Below are 18,689 nucleotides of genomic sequence, written 5' to 3' on the forward strand. Positions count from 1 at the left end.
TCTCTTTGGGTTTTTAAATGCTGGCTCAATATATATGCATACATTTTCATGCTCACAGTACTTTATGGAGGTATAATTTACATATGGTAAAATGCACAAATCTTAAGTATGTAACTAGATGAATTTTTATGGCTCAAATATTTTTAAAACACTGGAGGGTCCAAGAAAACATGTCCATGGGGTGTGTCTGGCCCTAGACCCATTGTTCATGACCCCTATTGTGCCATGTGATACCCACAGCAAGGTAGGACACTCACGCACAACAGAACCTCGTGGGAAAGGGGCAGGCTTTTGCAGAAAATCCAGTGATGATCCCATTCCTCTCATGGCTAAGGACACATGCTCTGGAGTCCATGGTGTGAATCCTACCTCTGCCAATTACTGTGTGTCTTTGGGCAAGGTAGACCTCTCTGATGTCTTATTTTTCCCACCAGCAAAATCAGGAAGATAATGACACTGACCTCATAGGGCTGTTTGTTGTACAGATTGAATGAGTTAATGTGATAAACACTGAGCAGTGCCTGGTACCTAGTACCTGCTTTATATGAATTCACTACTCTCTTTTTCTTTTTTAATTGACTTTTTTGAGTTCCCTGGTTGCCTAGAAGTTAAGGACTCAGTGTTGTCACTGCTGTCTCTTGGGTTTGATCCCTGGCCTGGGAACTTCCACATGCCACAGGTATGACAGTGTATATATATAGAGAGAGAGAGAGACTTTTTTTTTTTTTTGTCTTTTTGCCATTTCTTGGGCCGCTCCTGCGGCATATGGAGATTCCCAGGCTAGGGGTCGAATCAGAGCTGGAGCCACCAGCCTACGCCAGAGCCACAGCAACGCGGGATCCGAGCCACGTCTGCGACCTACACCACAGCTCACGGCAACACCGGATCGTCAACCCACTGAGCAAGGGCAGGGATAGAACCCGCAACCTCATGGTTCCTAGTGGGATTCGTTAACCACTGCGCCACGACGGGAACTCCGAGAGACTTTTTTATTTCTTTTTTTCCCTTATTTGACTGCCCCATGGCATATGGAGTTCCCAGGCCAGGGATTGAATCCGGGCCACAGCTGCAGCTGGGCAGCACCGGATCCTTTAACCCACTGTGCCAGGCTGAGAATTGAACCTGCATCCTGGCACGCACAGATGCTGCCAATCGCATTGCACTACAGTGGGAACTCCAAAAAATAGACTATTTTTAAAAGCAGTTTTAGGTTTAGAGAGAATTTGAGCGGAAAGCATAGAGGTCCCTACCCCGGTTTCCCCTGTGGTTAACATCTTGCATTAATGCAGTACCTTTGTTACAACTGACGAACCAATACTGATATGGTATTATTATTATTATTATTATCATAATTATTCTTTTTAGGGCCGCACCCGTGGCACATGGAAGTTGCCAAGCTAGGGGTCTAGTCGGAGCTGCAGCTGCCAGCCTACACCACAGCCATAGCAACGCTGGACTCCTTAACCCACGGAGCAGGGCCAGGGATCAAACCCACATCCTCATGGGTACTAATTGGGTTAGTTACCACTGAGGCACAATGGGAACTACTGATATGGTATTATTAACTCAAGTCCATCATTTGGTTACATTAGTTCCCTCTTTGTGTTGTCCTTTCTGAGTTTTGACAAATTCATAAAGTGTATTCACTATCACAGTATCATACAGAATTTCACTATTGTCTTAAATCAGGCGTCTTTGTTAGTCCTCACGGCTCTTGCAAAGAACAGACTGGCTGTGGCTTATGAATAGCTTTTGGTGGGGGTGGCAGGAGCTCCTTTCCTTACTCTTCCACTCGGGAAAGCATGGCATAGTCAGATGTAAGGACGGGACATTTGGGGGATTAACTTGAGTCTGTTCTAATTGACTGAAAGTAGAAGCTGCTCTCCCACTTCAAATGGGAAGCTGCACAAATCCAGGCCCAAATTCTCTGTTGCACAGCTGGCTCTGAATCCAGTGACCCAGTTTGCACCCTGCCTCGACCCCTCCTGTGTGACTTGGGACTGCTGTATCAGCCTCTCTGGGCATCTCAGACAGGAACCGTCCTCTAGGGGTGTGTGGAGGCTCAGATGCACTAATTCCTATGACAGGTCCTTGTCATTATAAAAAGTTCCAGATTAAGATCGGAAGGTATTATGATTATAATCGGTTAGACAGAAAAACTGAGCTATTGTCGAGGTGGGCCTGGCTGTCGGAGGCTGAGCCAGGGAATTTGGTTGCATGCAGGGGCCTCGTGGCAGTCATCCGTGGCTTGTCCCTGGGGGCGAGGTAGCCAGAAAGTCGGGCACACCGCTAGAGCCTGCCTGGAACAGCAAGGTCTGAGCTGGGGCACCCACTGCTGGGTTGTTTCCACTCTCGTGGCTTGCCAGCCGAATGCCAGTCAGCATGGAGCCACATTTGTGATAGCTGCAGCTCCCTAAAAGAGGAAATTGGACACAGATGCTTCCAGCACCCTGGAGAATGAATCTCAATCATCTGACATATACTGGCCACACCCTGGGCAGGACAGGAAACGTAATTTCTGTCCTACCTTCATATATAAAGGGCCTTGATAGTTTTTCAACTCATTATATGAGCACATAGTTGATTTTTTTAATACCCCAAAGCAAAATTTATTTGTAAGGCACTGAAGAAAGCCTCCTGTCACTTTTTATGCTGGGAGCCCTCCGAAGAGAAGTGAAATTGTGTATTCGCTGCTAAAAAAAGCCCCGGCTTATACAATTTTAACAATAGAAAAATGATCTTTGTGCTTCGGTGCATGGATGCTTAAAGGAAAACAGGCAGTCTGTTCAGGTGGCTGGTGAATTACAAATGAGTGGTTCGCCTTTGTTTTGAGTGACAAGCAATTTAAATGCAGTCTTACGTGGAGGCCTGGAAATTCTTTTCCCCGGAAAAGAGAGAGAGCATGAGAGGAACAGGAAAAAAAGAAAAAAGCCTTCCTTTTTTGAACTGAGAGATTATATTAGTTGCCACTAAGCGGAGGTGAGAAGTTAGAACTTCATTTGATAATTATGAAATCAGTAGTTTGTGATTGGATGTAATTGATGATTATACTGTTGCTAATAGCAGGCCTGCCAGCCTGCGCTTGTGGGACATTTTTGCACCGCTTCCAAGCCATGAAAGCCAGCCCGGTGTGGGGCACTGCTCCCGAGATCTCAGGGAGCCTGGCATAAATGCATTTGGGGGCCTGTATTATGTTGGATAAAAAGTGTTCATTAATGCCAACATTTGAAAACACTTTGCTCTGTGCCTTATTTTTAGCCTGGGAATAATTGCAAATATTAGAGTAAAATTGCACAGTGTTTTTCTTTCCTCCCTCATCCTCTCCCAGCAGACCCACCCCTCAGTCCAAGCCCAGTGGGTTCTAAGGCCTTGCACTGCCTTTGATTAAAGTCCCAGGGAGGTGCAGATCAATGTGCGGGGAGGAGAGTGTCTGTTTATCTACTTGGGTGAATTTGAGTCAGAGACCTTAAGCCCAGCCCCTTCACTTTACAGACAGGGAAACTGAAGCTCAGAAAGGGGACGTGACTTGCCGAAAGGTGAACAGGGACACAGACCCCAGCTGAAACCAGAACCCAGGTCTGCCCGCTCCCATGACCAGCTTTTCCAGTTTCCCACACTGCTATCGGCTTCCCTGAGATGCCTGGGCCTCTGGGGCAGATCCTGGGGCCCCGTTCCCTCACACTGTGTTACTCCAGAACCCTCGAGAGAGCTCCACAGAGCCTTCAGAATTGCAGCTTAGTTTGGGCTCCTTAGAGGGTATCATTCTCCATCATCCCTCCAGATGCAGGGTTTTATTTAAGTTTGTAGTTCAGAAGGATTAGCTCAGAGAGCCTCTTAAATTCCTTCCTGATCTCATTCATTCATTTGTTCATTCAGTCCATGTTGATTTAGTGCCCACTCCTGACTTGTCCTGTCATGGACCCTGAGGGAGAGGAAGATCACAGCATCTGCTGTTCAGAATCATCCAGTTGTTCTCACCCTGAGCCATGGAGTGTCCTTGACTCCCCTCTTCCTGTCACCGCCCCCACATCTACTCTGTGTTTCCGAGAAACAGATCCTGTGGCTGGACTTTCAGAATCGATCCAGAAGCCCAGCACTTCTCCCCACCTCCACGCCACCACCCCGCTCTTGAGATGCCATCCTTTTTCTCCTGGATAATTAAAGCAGCCACCTCCCTGGTCTCCCAGCTCCCCCCAGTCCATTGGGATTCTGTTAAAATGTCTGTGGACCATCTCCCTCATCTGCTGTGAACCCTCCCAAGGCTCCTCATTCCTGGGGCTCCTCATTCCCTTCAGGGAAGCCCGGGTCCTCACAATGAGAGGGGAAGAAGCCTGGGTCCTCACCACCACCGGCAGAGCTTTGCCCCTCCCCTTTGATCCCTAGCCTCCTCTCCTCCCCTCCCGCTTCCCCACCTTCTCCCACCATGCTGGCCTCTTTGCTGTTATTCAGACAAGCCTCACAAACTTCTGCCCCAGGGCCTTTGTCCCTGCTATTCTGTCTGCCTGGAACACTCTTCCCCAGATCTGCTCCACCACACACTCCCTCCTCTTCTTCAAGTCTGCTCAGCTGTCCTCCCAAGGGCGCACACCCCTACCCCAGATTCCTGTCTCCCTCCCAGGCTTTTTTTTTTTTTTTTTTTTGTCCTTTGTCTCTTTAAGAGGTTTCCAGGCTAGGGATCTAATCAGAGCTGTAGCTGCTGGCCTACACCAGAGCCACAGCAACACCAGATCCGAGCTGCGTCTTCGACCTACACCACAGCTCACGGCAATGCCAGATCCTTAACCCACTGAGTGAGGCCAGGGATCAAACCCACAACCTCATGGTTCCTAGTCGGATTCGTTTCCACTGCTCCACAACAGGAACTCCCCTCCCAGCCTTCTTTCCTCCTTTGTACTTGATCAGTTTCTCATATTCTGGATCATGATTTCTTCTATTGCCTGCCTCTGCCTTTAAAGTGTTGGCTCCACAAGGACCATCAAACCTACAACTTCGTGGTTCCTAGTCGGATTTGTTTCCGCTGCACCAAGACAGGGACTCCTCTTCCTATTCTTATAAGGACACCAATCTTATCAGATTAGGGCCCCACCTTTGTGACTTCATTTAACCTTAATTAGGGGGTTTCTTTCGTGGCTTAGTGGGTTATGAGCCTGACTAGTATCCATGAGGACTTGGGTTCAGTCCCTGGCCTCGCTCAGTGGGTTAAGGATCCAGTGTTGCCGTGAGCTGTGGTGTAGGTCACCGACGAGGCTCGGGTCTGGCGTTGCTGTGGCTGTGGTGTAGGCTGGCAGCTGCAGCTCCAATTCAACCCTTAACCTGGGAACTTCCATATGCCGCAGGCATGGCCCTAAAAAGCAAAAACAAAAAAACAAAAAAAAGAACCAAAACAAAACTTAATTGCCTCCTTAAAGGGCCTATCTTCAAATATAGTTACACTGGGGGGGAACACAGTTTTCAGTCCATTACACCACCTCATGAGAGTTATGCAAAGATCGAGTGAGTTAATGCATGTAAAGCACTAAATATGTGTTTGAGGGTTGTGGGCAGGGGCATAATGACCCCCCTGGGACATGCACATAGTAGATGCTCAGTAAACAATGCCTATTATTATAGTTACTGAACTCCTGCCTGTGTCCATCATTGTTGCAGGTTGAGGCATTGGGAGAAGCATCCAGAAGTGGGACCTACAGCCGTGGAAGAAGTGGGTCTCAGAGCTCAAGCTCGAATTTGAATTAGTGACTTACATCTGATGATTCAAAATGAATTTGTGGGAGTTCCCGTCGTGGCGCAGTGGTTAACGAATCTGACTAGGAACCATGAGGTTGCGGGTTCGGTCCCTGCCCTTGCTTAGTGGGTTAACGATCCGGCGTTGCCGTGAGCTGTGGTGTAGGTTGCAGACGTGGCTCGGATCCCGAGTTGCTGTGGCTCTGGCGTAGGCCAGTGGCTCCAGCTCCGATTCGACCCCTAGCCTGGGAACCTCCATGTGCCGCGGGAGCGGCCCAAAGAAATAGAAAAAAAAAAAAAAAAAGACAAAATGAATTTGTGATTTATACCTGAGAATTCAAAACAGTGACAGGTGGCTAAATTTTATTCCACCCAATAAGGCTCTAGAACCAGCTGATGCTCACTCCCAAGCCTCAGCTCAGAGGGGGCTTCTCTGGGACCCCTACCGACCCTCCCTCAGGGATGCCCCAGAGACAAAAGACAGAGAGGGTTCCAGCCTTCTGCCCTTCCAGGCAGGAGCCACAAGAGCCCAGCTCAGCCACAGCTACCAAAAATAAGAATCAAACTCTAATTTCTTATTTAAGCTCCAGCATTAAATTGTAATTTGGGAGTTCCCAGTGTGGCATGGCAGAAACGAATCCAACTAGGAACCATGAGGTTGCGGGTTTGATACCTGGCCTCACTCAGTAGGTTAAGGATCCAGGGATGCCATGAGCTATGGTGTAGGTCGCAGACGTGGCTCAGATCGTGTGTTGCTGTGACTGTGGTGTAGGCCAGCAGCTGTAGCTCCAATTCAACCCCTAGCCTGGGAACCTCCGTATGCCTCGAGTGCGGCCCTATAAAAGCAAAAAAAAAAAAAAAAAAAAAAAAAAATTGTAATTTGCATTTCTCAGCAACATCAGTGATATATGGCAGAGAGTGTCAGTAATCACTTGGGAACCAGGCCTCTGTGGGGCAGGGGATCTGGGGCCTGCTGAAATCCCAGGCACTTGGCTCCTCCTGGCCTTACTATCCCCTGCCCCCCTGCCAGCCTAGCTCCTCAGCTCTTTCAGATATTCCAGTCCCTTCCACAAACTCTCCCACCAGAGACTCTGTCCCAAGTGGGGGTTAGAAGCATGGGCTTTGGAGTCTGACTGAGCTGGGTCTAAGTCCAGCTCTCACAGTGTGTTGCCTTCATCTTCTGCCTCGATGTCTTCATCTGCTCAGTGGGCAGTAACACTCCCCTCTCTCTGAATTATGAGGATTAAATGAGTTAGTGTGTCAGACACTTAGCACAGGACCTGACAGTCAGTGCTCAGTAGTCACTGTTGCTATTGATAGTAATAATTTTCATATCAGCCCAACAAGATAATTGTTATCCCTTTTACAAGTGGTACACATTAAAATATCACTATAAGTAAAAGAGATGTATCATATAGATAGACCCTTAGAATAAGATGTGTGCCTTCTGGACTGTTTAGCCACACACACATCCCCACCCAATGTATAAACCTCCCTGAGTACCTTTATAGCTTCAGAGTAGATGGCCATGTACTTGGATCCCTCTCTTGATGGGGAGCTCAGTACCTTGTAAGATAACCCACTTTGAGAACTTAGAAAGATTGAGCCTCTTTGAAATTTCTGCCTTCCTCTCATCCCTGGGCTGGAATCTTTACAGTCTAGAATACATCAGTACCTCTCACACCATAGCCAGAAAGATCTTCAGCTGGCTGTAGACTGATATTGTGGTGTGTCTCCCTGAGCTGCTCCTCTCTCTTGGTTAAATGCACCCCCATGCACCTCCCCATCAGGTCCTGGATCAGGAATATATCTGCTAGTCATCTCTTGAATCAGTTCTGTTCTCCCTCATCTCCAGCAGCACCCTAGACCTGAACCATCACCTCCGCAACCCCTGCAGCAGCCCCTGAGCAGTCATGGCAAGTCCCTTCCCCTCCAGCGTGTCTGAGCCAGTCACTCCCCTGCCTCTCACCCTCCAGGGTTTCTTACTGCTCCTCTCCGTGGCCCACAGCCCCGCCCCTCGTTCTGGGTACACCCCCGCCACACTCTGCACCTAGGCTCCCTCTTCACTCAGAGCCCCTCCTTTCCTCTGCTCTCCATCCAGCCCCCTTGTCCTCCCTGCCCCCTCACTCTTTGGGTAACCCTCACTCTCCGCACCTTGTTCCTCTCTGTCTCCCCTCGTTCCTCTTGCTCCTCTTTGTTCCCCGTGTGTCCTCCAGGTCTGCACACCCCAGGAGAATCAGGCCTCAGATGGCACCTCTCCCATCCCTGGGCCATTCTGGACTGAGTCCTTTTCTCCTCAGATCTCATTCCTCTGCCTCCTCAGAGGTACTGATTCTGGGACCCTCTGAACACCTGCTTCTCGACTGCCCATCGCTCTTAAGTTTCTTTGAGAATTCCTGCCACATCAGATCCCCCCCAGCCCCATTGCCCAGAACCACCATGCCCTGCCCTCCCCAGAGCCCAGGACCCAGTGGTAGAGGGAAGCTGTTCTCAAAATGTTGAACTAGGCTCCAAGTCTCTTATCCAAAGAAAAAGTTCTGTGGCCAAAGGCATTTGGGAAAATCCTGTTCTGAGCTGAGCTGACGAGCACTCTGTTCTGCATCTCTTGGCAGAATGTCCAATTGCCAATAGATTTCATACAATCCATGGAAAAACAAGCAGGTGCAGGCTTGATCACAAGTCCCTCTTTTCACACCTGAGGGACTGTGCAACACCCTGAGAAGCACTCGTTTCTAGTAGCAGTTCTGGGCCCTGGAATGAGAGGATGCCAGGCACAGATACCGCCTCTGTCAATACCTGGTTTTCTCATCTTGGCCAAGTGGCTTGGCTTCCCTGAACCTCAGTTTCTTCCTCCATTGAATGGGAGCAGGAACAGGGCTCATGTCTTAAAGCTGTTGGCAGGGATTCCAAAGACAAGGCACTGAGCACGGAATAAAGCTTCTGTTTCCGGAAACTGACCATTTGTTGTGAAGAGCTTGGCACGGAGCCGTTCTCGATAGCCTGGAGATGTTGTCGCTGCTACCTCGGTGAGCTCGTGGAAGCTTAGCCGCAGGGGCCCCCCAAACTTGACGTTTTTAACCACCTGACAGACAAATGCTAGGCAGCTAGAACAGGCTTTTTGCCTCTCCTCCGGCTTAGCCGGTTCTACACCTGTTACTTTCATTCTCAGGGGACCAAACACATTTTTACCCCTCATATTACAACGGGTAGTGTGAATGCCGCCTGCTTCATCAGACGCTGAGCTATTTGTGATGGTGACCTTCTTGGTGTCTGTAGCTGGCCGCCTCCTTCTTCTCCTCCCCCTCTTCCTCCCCCAGATGGCCTTCAAAGATCTGCCTGTCACAAGCCAAATCTGTCATTCTGGACCCTTTTCTCCTGCCCTTCTGCGTGGTAGGACCCAGCCATGAGGCAGAAACACATGGCCTTTTATTTATGCCGAGCTCACCTGTTCTGGGCACGTGGGTGAAATGCGTTAGAGTTGCAGCTCTTGGAAAAGACATCCTGTATGGTTGAAAGAAGAATTATCTGCTTTATTAGAAAGCTTTTTGACAACTTCCATGGGACTCTTTGCCATGTTAGCTCATTCCTCCCCCAACGGCTTCTTAGGCAACTGGAGAGTAGTTTTCCCACTTGATAGATGAAGAAACTAAGGCCAAGAGATGCTTCATGACATTGGGCCCAGCGTTGGATCAGGCTCTAACGCCATCAGGCCCGGCCTTCTAGAAATTGGGTCATTGCTCTAAAACAAGACTGAATGAAGCAGGACATCCAAATGGCTGCTGTCTTCAAGAGTCATATTTACTATGGAAAGCCCTAAATTTCGACCAATTCAAACTGAGTACCATTCCAGGGTCGTTTTTGATCTCTGCTTTGAAAGTGTTGTCCAACCATTAGGTGAACCTCTAAAGCAGGGATCAGCAAACATTTTCCGTTCAGGGCCAGACAATAAATATTTTCAGCTTTGCAGCCAAAGTCTCTGTCACAACTATGCAACTCCACCATTGTAGCATGAAAGCAGCCATAGATAAAAAATCAAAGAATGACCGTAGCTGTGTTCCAGTAAAATTTTATTTACACAAACAGATGAAGGGCCAGATTTGACCCAAAGGCCATAGTTTCCTAACCTTTGATCCAGACCAGTGCAGTCCAGTATAAATAGAGCTCAAGCCACATAAGTAATTTAAGTTTTTCTAGTACCTACCTTTTAAAAAGTAGAAAGAAAGAGGTGAATTTAATTTTAATGATGTGTTTTATTTAACGTGATTGTCCACAGTATTATCCACATGAAATCAATATAAAATTTTTTGAGATATTTTACCTTCCTTTCTTCATCCTAAGACCTAGAAATCCCCTATTTTACACATAGAGCCCATCTGAATTTGAATGGTCACGTTTCAGGTATTCACTGGCCACATGGGCTCGTGGTCGCTGTACTGAACAGCACAGCTCTAGTGGGCAGACTGCCATTCCCCCCACCAGGCGACAGTCACTCAATCAGTACACAACTCAGAGCACCACAAATGGATAGAGGTGCTGCAGGTAGGGTCAGGGGAACATTAAACGAATCTTCTGGAACCTGCCCCCACCTCTGCCCTGAATTCCTCATTTAAAAAAAGTCAGTAGAATGTTCTTACGCCTTTTCCCCAGACCCTGACTACCACACGTGCTCAGCACGGACAATTGTAAAATGAAGCTCTCCGACGTTCTGCTGGCTGGTCTTTGATGATTCTCCATCTGGGGATCGGGAAATGAATTGCTTTTGTTTCTCATGACTTTTCTTGGACTGCAGGTCAGCATCTCCTGACCTGGTACAGCCATAGGTGGCATCTCAAGGCAGCAGCATCCATACGGGGTCCGAGTGACTGTCAGGGATGGTTTTCTATCCAGGAGAAAGGGGCCCACACCTGGATTTAGAACAGTAATTTGAACCCCCAGACCTGGCGTGACTCTTGCTCTGCCATCTACTTACTGGACGACCTTGGGCAAGTCACTTAATCTCACTGAACCTTGGTTTCCTCATCTGTACAATGGGACTAATGATAGCAGCTACTTCCAGTGATTGATGTGTCCATTGAGAGAGATGATTATGAATAGTGAGAGCATCTGGTGCGTGGTGAGCTTTGAATATTACATTTATTGGTAGTGGTAACAGTAATGCCTCGAAGATGCCCCCTCAGGCTCTGAATTAATTGTTTGCTCCTCACATGACTCTGGAGACTCCAGGGTTAGCATCACCGTGCCCTGTGTCATGTTTCCTCTTTGGCATAGCTGTGTCTGCCACTCAGCTGCAAGTCCCAGAGCAGGGATTGTCTTGGATGGACATCTTAGCAAGAGTGAAAAAATCTTCCCTTTGCCTAGAGTTTAGAATATTTTTTCTGCGAGTTCCCATCATGGCTCAGCAGTAACAAACCTGACTAGTATCCATGAAGATATGGCTTCCATTCTTGACCTTGCTCAGTGGGTTAAGGATTCAGCATTGCCGCGAGCTGTGGTGTAGGTTGAAGACGTGGTTCGGATCCGGCGTTGCTTTGGCTGTGGTATTGGCTGGCAGCTGCAGCTCCGATTCCACCCCTAGCCTGGAACTTCCATATGCCATGAGTGTGGCCCTAAAAAGCCAAAAAAAAAAAAAAAAAAAAAAAAAAAGAATATTCTTTCTGTCCATCACCATCTTCCCCTTCTGGGGAGATAATTCCTGATGTGCCTTCCATCCACCAAACTGGGTCAGTCTCCCCTCACTTACACACTCTCAACCCCCCGTACTTTTCCTTTGATGTGTTTAGCACATGTAATTAATGAATTATCTGGGGAATCTGCTTTAATGTCGGCCTCCCCACTGGACTGTGAGTCCCATAAGGGTGGGGCTCAAGGCTGCATTATTAATCACTGAATTTTCAGCTCACAGTGCATGGCACATAGCAGGTGCTCAGGAAGTGTTTGTTGAATGAATGAGAGACTGTCATTCACTCCAGAAGAGATCAGAGACTGCTCTCAGAATAACGAGAGAGCTTAAAGAGCTTTGTAAAATCACTTGCTCAACATCCACCATACATTTCTCTCTGTGTCTCTTAAACAGCAAATTCTCTATGGACCTTGGAGAACCTTCAAGCTGTACAGTCCAATAGAGTTATGTGATCCATGGATGAACTTTTACGCTTTATCGTACCTACATTTTAAAAAGTAAAAGGAAACAGGTGAAATTAATTTCAATAATATATTTTATTTAACCTAGCATATCCCAGATTTTATCACTTCAACATGTAAGCAACCCAAGAAATGCTGATGAGCTAGTGTACATTCTCTTCTTTTGAACTAAGTCTTTGAAATCCGGTGCATATTTTGCACTCACAGTACATCTGGATTTGGACTTGCCATGTTTCAGGTGCTTAGTACCCACATGAGGTTCATGGTGTCATACTGGAAGCTGTTGAGGAGCCGCTGTTTTCAAATTCCCAAGGTGCGCTGCTGTGATGGAGGTGGGGCCTTTCTCAGGTGGTCTTTGTAGGACCCAGAGATGAGCACAGATAGAGTTTATCACCCAGCACTAGGCAGAACCTGTCCCCTTGGCAGAGGTAACATATCAATGGGGCTTAATGCATGCCAGGAGTTTTGCAAAGGGCTTCACATTGTGTTAAATCACTTGATCCTCTAGCAGCCCTTTGAGGGAGGCTGTCATATTATTATCCCCATTTTGTAGTTGGGGCGGTAGAGACACAGGGATTGGAGTGACCCTCCTGTTTAGGGTCACACAGATAATAAGCGGTAGAGCTGGGATCTGAACCAGGCAACCTGGCTTCAGGGCCTGTCCCTCTGTGAGCAGACTGTCTCAGAATCGGACCCTGCCATTTCTCCACGACGGCATCACAGACAGGACCTAGAGTCTGTGCAACCCACCTGGATTTGTTCATTGAACAAATTAGGTTGAGCTCCTCCTTGGCAGCAGGCCACACACTCACAGTGCATACACCGAGGGGAGAAGGTCGATAACAGACTCCCCCAAATGGCATCACCAGGATTCTCGAGAAAAGCCCAGCTCTGAAAGAGGGCGATTGACAAGTAGATGCTCTGATAGATTCCTGGTTGAGGTAGTCGGCACTAGAGGGAAAGATATGTTGATGCCAGGGAGACTAAAGCGGCTCCAGTCCAAAGGGGGATACCCAGCCCATTGTGTCCTTGAGGAGGTAGGGATGCTGACCTGTGGGTGCCAGGAGCTCCAGCCATATGCCAGGAAAGCCCAGGACTGTGCCAAGGTCCACCAAGAGCCAGCATCGAGGTAGCTGTGAGGCCAGAATGCAGAATTCGCAGCCAGGAGTAGAGGGATGAGATGGTGCTGAGCCCCAGAAATGGAGTCGCAGTGGCAGAACAAAAAAAGTCCACAGGTTCACTCCTGCAGCCTGGGTTTGATCCCTGGTCTGGGAACTGAGATCCCACATCAAGCTGCTGCATGCAGCAGCCAGATTGAAAGAAAGAGAGAGAGAGAGAGGGAAAGAAAGCAAGGAAGGAAGAAAGAAAGAAAATAAAAATAAAGTTTTGAGTTCCTGCTGTGTCTCAGTGGGTTAAGGATTAAGGATCCAGCATTGCCAGAGCTATGGTGTAGGTCACAGCTGCAGCTTGGATTCCATTCCTGGCCTGGGAACTTCCATAAGTCACAGGTTTGGCCAAAAAAAAAAAAAAAAAATTCACGAGCAAGAGAACAAGTGCATGAACGTAGCTCCTCACCACTAGGTTCTTCAGTCATTCATGTATTTATCAGTCAAGAAACATTTATCAAGCACCTTTGGTATGTCAGGAACTGTTTCACATAACTCTGTCACGCAACACTTGCTGAAACTGTTTGATGTCTTACTAGAGATTCAGTAATTTCTCTTTAATTTTTAGTGACAAGAAATATTCCCCAAGTGTGTCCCACTTTCCCACAAAACGTGTCATATTTTAACCTCCGACAATGCCCTTTACTAACAGGAATAATAGTAATAATTGTTAGTACCTGCTGTGTGCTAAGCACTTATATACAGCTTCACTTAGTCCTCACAACAGGTCTAAGAGGTAGGTTCTGTTATTTACCCCATTTGATAGACGGGGGAACAAGATCCGAGGAGCAGTGACTTGCCCAAGGTCACACACACAGCCAGATGCACTTAAGCTGGGACTTGAACTCAGACTTTCTGACTCCATACTTTTAGCCTTCATTTCTCTTCTCTCTCCCCTCAAATCCCATGTTTGCACATGTAGAAAATGATCAGATTTTCTTGTAGACTCAGATGCCATGGTCACACGTGATTCTCTTATTGTTTCCAAAGGTGGTGGCTCTTAGTAAGAGAAGTCAGGAGGCCGAAGCCGCTTTCCTGAGTGTTTACAAGCAATTAATTGAAGCACCAGGTAAGAAACACTTGGGCTCCATAATTGAATAATTAACAAAAAGAAACTGCTGTTAGGATCCTTACACAGAGGCCTCCTCTCAGTAGAATCTGGGAACAAGCCAAGACTCCTGGGCAAAGCTGGGCCCTCCGTGGGTGGGAGCTGTGGGGACGGAGAGGGTCTACACCCAGTCCAGTGTGATGTCTCCACACGCTTCTTCCATCTTACCCCACTTCCATCATCAGCCAGAGAGCTTTGGGGGGCTCCTGGTAAGATCTCCCACCTGGACCTTCTTAGGGAGCCAAGCCTGCCTGCCAGAACTCCCATCCCACTGCCACAAAGGGCAGAAGATGCCAGTGCTCTCTGCCAGCAGAGGGCACTGGAGGAAAGACTGCAGCTGTTTTCTCCAACATGGCACAGCCAACTTCAAAGAGTTGATGTTCAGCAAAAACCACACCCAAAAGAACACATACTGTAATGACTCCATTTACACAAAATATGAAGACAGGCAAAAATTAATGTCAGCACTCTTCACAATGGCCAAAAGGGGGAAACAACCCAAATGTCTATCAGTGGTTGCATCAGTAAAATGTAGTCTGTCCTTCCAATGGAGTATCATTCAACCATAAAAAGGAATTGAAGTACTGACACAGGATATAATGTGGATGGACCTCCCAAAAATGATGCTGAATGGAAGAAGCCAGACATAAAAGGTCACGTGCTTTATGATTCCACTTATATGAAGTGTCCAAAGTAGGCGAATGTGTAAAGACGTTAAGTCAGATTGGTGGTTTCCAGGACTGGAGGGAGGAGAGAATGGGGAGTGAGTGCCTGATGGGTACCAGGTTTCCTTTGAGGGGGATAAAAACGTTCTGAGACTAAACAGAGGTGGTGCTTGCACAACAGCGTGAATGTACTAAATGGCACTGAATTGTTCACTTTAAAATGGTAAATTTTGGAGTTCCCGTCATGGGGCACCAGAAGCAAATCCAACTAGTATCCATGAGGATGCACGTTTGATCCCTGGCCTCGTTCAGTTGGTTAAGGATCCAGCATTGCTGTGAGCTGTGGTATAGGTTGTAGACAAGGCTCGGATCCCGTGTGGCTGTGGCTGTGGCGCAGGCCAGCAGCTGTAACTCCAATTCAACTCTGAGCCTGGGAACCTCCATATGCCGCAGGTGCGGCCCTAAAAAGCAAAAAGAAATTTTTTTTAAATGGTAAATTTTACATTATAGAATTTCATCTAAAAAATGCACCCATGCTGTTAGAAGTCAAGAGAGTGCTTTCTCTTGGACGGGGCGATAGTTCCTGGGAGAGGCCTTTGGAGGCTGGAGATGTGGCTTCTAGGTCTGGGTGTGGATTACAGAGGTGTGATCAGCTTGAGAACCTTCCACGGTGTACCTAAATCTATAGATGGGCTTTTGCAGAAAGTTTCTCTTTTTTAAAATGACCCATTCTCTGTGACTGTTTCATTTATTGACTTAGAAATGGGAACCCAGAAAGTAGTGATTTGCTTAATAACCCTGCTGTGCCAGACAGCGCCTCTAACCCATTCCCGGTACTTGGATGCAGCTGCAGGAATCAGTGCTATCAAGGATGACTGAGGCTTGGGGTTATGAACAAGAGAGCGAGATCCCACTCTGAGCCGAGCCATGGAGAAGGCAAAGTCATTTATATTGGGTGTCAAGGTCATTTGTGGGATCTTTGTTTAGGGGATGGCAAAGTCTCTTGTTCCCAACTGTGGGTCTTGGGCAATTGTGGTTTAAATAGTGTCCTCCCCAAATTCACATCCACTGGAGTTCCCGTCGTGGCTCAGTGGTTAATAAACCCAACTCATATCCATGAAGAGGCAGGTTCGATCCCTGGCTTCAATCAGTGGATTAAGAATCTGGCGTTGCTGTGAGCTGTCGTGTAGGTCTCAGACATGGCTGGGATCCCACACTGCTGTGGCTGTGGTGTAGGCTGGCAGCTACAGCTCCGATTTGACCCCTAGCCTGGGAACCTCCATATGCCATGGGCGTGGCCCTAAAAAGACAAAAAGAAAAAAAAAAATCACGTCCACTCTGACCCTTATAATGAAACCTTATTTGGAAATAGGGTTTTTGCATCTGTAATTAGTTAAGGATCTCGAGATCATGCTTAACTTAGGAAGGATGCTAAATCCTATGATGAGTGTCCTTAAAAGACGAGGAGGGAAAAAACAGGGGAGGGGAGAGGGAGGTTTGGGACACAGACACAGGGAAGAGGGCCACATGAAGACAGGGCAGAGGTCGGATTGATGCAGCTACAAGCCAAGGAATGCCTGAGACCACCAGGAGCTGGAAGAGGCCAGGAGGGATCGTCTGCTAGAGCCTTCAGAAAGAGCACAGCCCAGACAGCACCTTAATTTTGGACTTCTGGCCTCCAGAATTGTGAGAGAATCAGTGTAGTTTTAAGCCACCTAGTCAGTGGTGCTTTGTTATGGCAGCTCCAGGAAACTAACACATCAACACCGATGTGAAGCTTCTTTCCCTCTCAAAGCGCATGGGCTGGGTAAGGAGAGTCTTCCAGCCTGTTACTCAAAGTGCGGTCTGTGGAACAGGAGCATTGGCTTCACCTAGAGCTGCTTAGAAATGCAGAACCTCAGGCCACTGACTCAGCCACTGCATTTTAACAAGCTCCGCAGAAGATCTGGAAGCACATGACAGACAAGTGCTGGCCAGGTGTAGAAGTAGCGTGTGCTTCCACCCTCTGCATGTTCCAAGCCCTGAGGGAGCAGGCTCTTCCAGTCCCTGTCACTCCGGCACAGAGACCTGAGTCCAGTGCCTGAGGCCTCAAAGCCAGAGGGAGATGGGACTCGATTCTTGGTACATTCAGCTATTTCCAGAATATTACACAGCTAGGCCACTCCTGGGAGGCTCTGTTACTTTCCCATCGTTGCTGTAACAAATTACCACAGGCATTCCCATCGTGGCTCAGGGGTTAGCAAACCCGGCCAGCATCCATGAAGCCTCAGTTCAATCCTTGGCCTTGCTCAGTGGGTTAAGGATCCAGCATTGTCGTGAGCTGTAGTGTAGATCGCAGACACCGCTTGGATCCCACGTTGCTGTGGCTCTGACATAGGCCGGAGGCTACAGCTCCAATTGGACCCCTAGCCTGGGAACCTCCACATGCCATGGGTGCAGCCCTAAAAAGACAAAAAGACCAAAAAAAGAAAAAATTACCACAAACTGGGCAGCTTAAAACAACACACTTATTCTCTCTCAGTTCTGCAGGCTAGAAATCTACCATCAGAGTGTTGGCAGGGCTATGCTCCCTCTGGAGGGGAGGACTCTTCATTACCTTTTCCAGCTTCTGAGGCTCCAGGTGTCCTTTGGCAGTGGCCACATCCCTCCAATCTCAGCCTCTGCCTTCATATGGCCTTCTTCCCTCTGTGTCCCTGTGTCCCAAATTCCCTCTCTTTTCTCTTACAGGGACACCGGTCGTTGACTCTAGGGCCCACCCACGCAGGTAATCCAGGATGATCTCATCTGGAGATCCTTCACTTGATTACATTTGCAAAAGACCCTGTTTCCAAACAAATTCACATTTACAGGTTCCAGGCATCAGGTCATGGAGGTGTGTTTGGGGATCATCAGCCTACTACAGAGGCATCTGCAGACTTGACTTACTCATGTCCCCAGTCCTGTCCTGCGCCCCGATTCTATACTTTCAGGAAGGCAGTATGGCTGCATGATTTTTCTCAATAAAAATGCTTCGGCAGCAAAAACAGCTGGAATCAGACAGCACAGCCCCTCCAGGCTCTGTGCCTCCCCCTGCAAGGACATGGCCCTGTGATCAGGGTGTCTGCATCCCTGATCGTTATCAGCCTCACTGAGGAGCATGCAGGCTGTGCCAAAAGACTGTGCCCCATTCCTTGCAGCGTTTTTCTCTATGATGTCTCCACCCTTATCAGAGCTGTCTGGAAAAAAAAATTGGAAAAATACACCCTTATTTCCCACTCTTTTCAATCCTTCAGGTTGGACAGTCTGAGCGACAAATGACATTAGAGGGTCACCAGTACCAACCCCAAAGTTATCTCAGGATTCCCCAAGCCAGTCTCCTCCATCGGACCTCGTAGTACCTCTCCCATAGCACCAGGGGGCAGCATTGAGATGGCCTTGGGTTTCTAGGCTCAGAGCTAGACTCCAGTTCAAATCCTGCCAGTATCATTTACTGCTGGGGTAACTGTGGACACATTAATTCACCTCCCTGAAGTTCTCTTCTGTAAATGGGGAATAATATCAAAACCTGCCTCATGCAGTCATTGAAAGGCTTCAACGTGCATGGTACATACTGGCACTTGGTAAGAGTTAACTAGTCTCCTCATCATCTGTGTGTCCCTAGGACGGGTGAAATTCTCCAAGCCTGGGACTGAATCATACTAAATTTATGTACCCTGAATCCAGTACACAGTAGGCACCTAATAACTGCTGAATGAATTAGAAATAAGACTCAGTCATAGAAAGAAGATGGGTTAATGAATGAAAAGGTATTTTTTTTCAACTAGCACTTTCTCCTTGTCACATGTTTATCTACTCAGCATTTATTGAGTGCCTGCTGTGTGCCCAGCACTCACTAGATACAGGGAACAT

The 18,689-nt window shown here is 47.8% G+C and overlaps 1 protein-coding gene across 46 annotated transcripts in view; it reads left to right on the forward strand.

The window, feature by feature from the left end:
- The window catches only part of CUX2 (cut like homeobox 2), a 296,127-nt gene that overhangs the window by 215,603 nt on the left and 61,835 nt on the right, over nt 1-18,689 (forward strand). For 39 of the 46 annotated variants that reach the window (XM_084996003.1, XM_084996016.1, XM_084996011.1 and 36 more), the window contains one exon: nt 14,019-14,097. The exons of the other annotated variants lie outside the window; for them this stretch is intronic. In XM_084996003.1, coding sequence (XP_084852129.1) covers nt 14,019-14,097 — 79 coding nt within the window. The remainder of the gene's footprint in view (nt 1-14,018; nt 14,098-18,689) is intronic. 46 annotated transcript variants of the gene reach the window in all.

The sequence above is a fragment of the Sus scrofa genome, chromosome 14, assembly GCF_054392235.1.
Source record: "Sus scrofa isolate SSC_HxYL_T2T_F1_AM1 chromosome 14, Sscrofa_HxYL_maternal_Yorkshire_Landrace_v2.0, whole genome shotgun sequence".
In the NCBI taxonomy this organism is placed as follows: Eukaryota; Metazoa; Chordata; class Mammalia; order Artiodactyla; family Suidae; genus Sus; species Sus scrofa.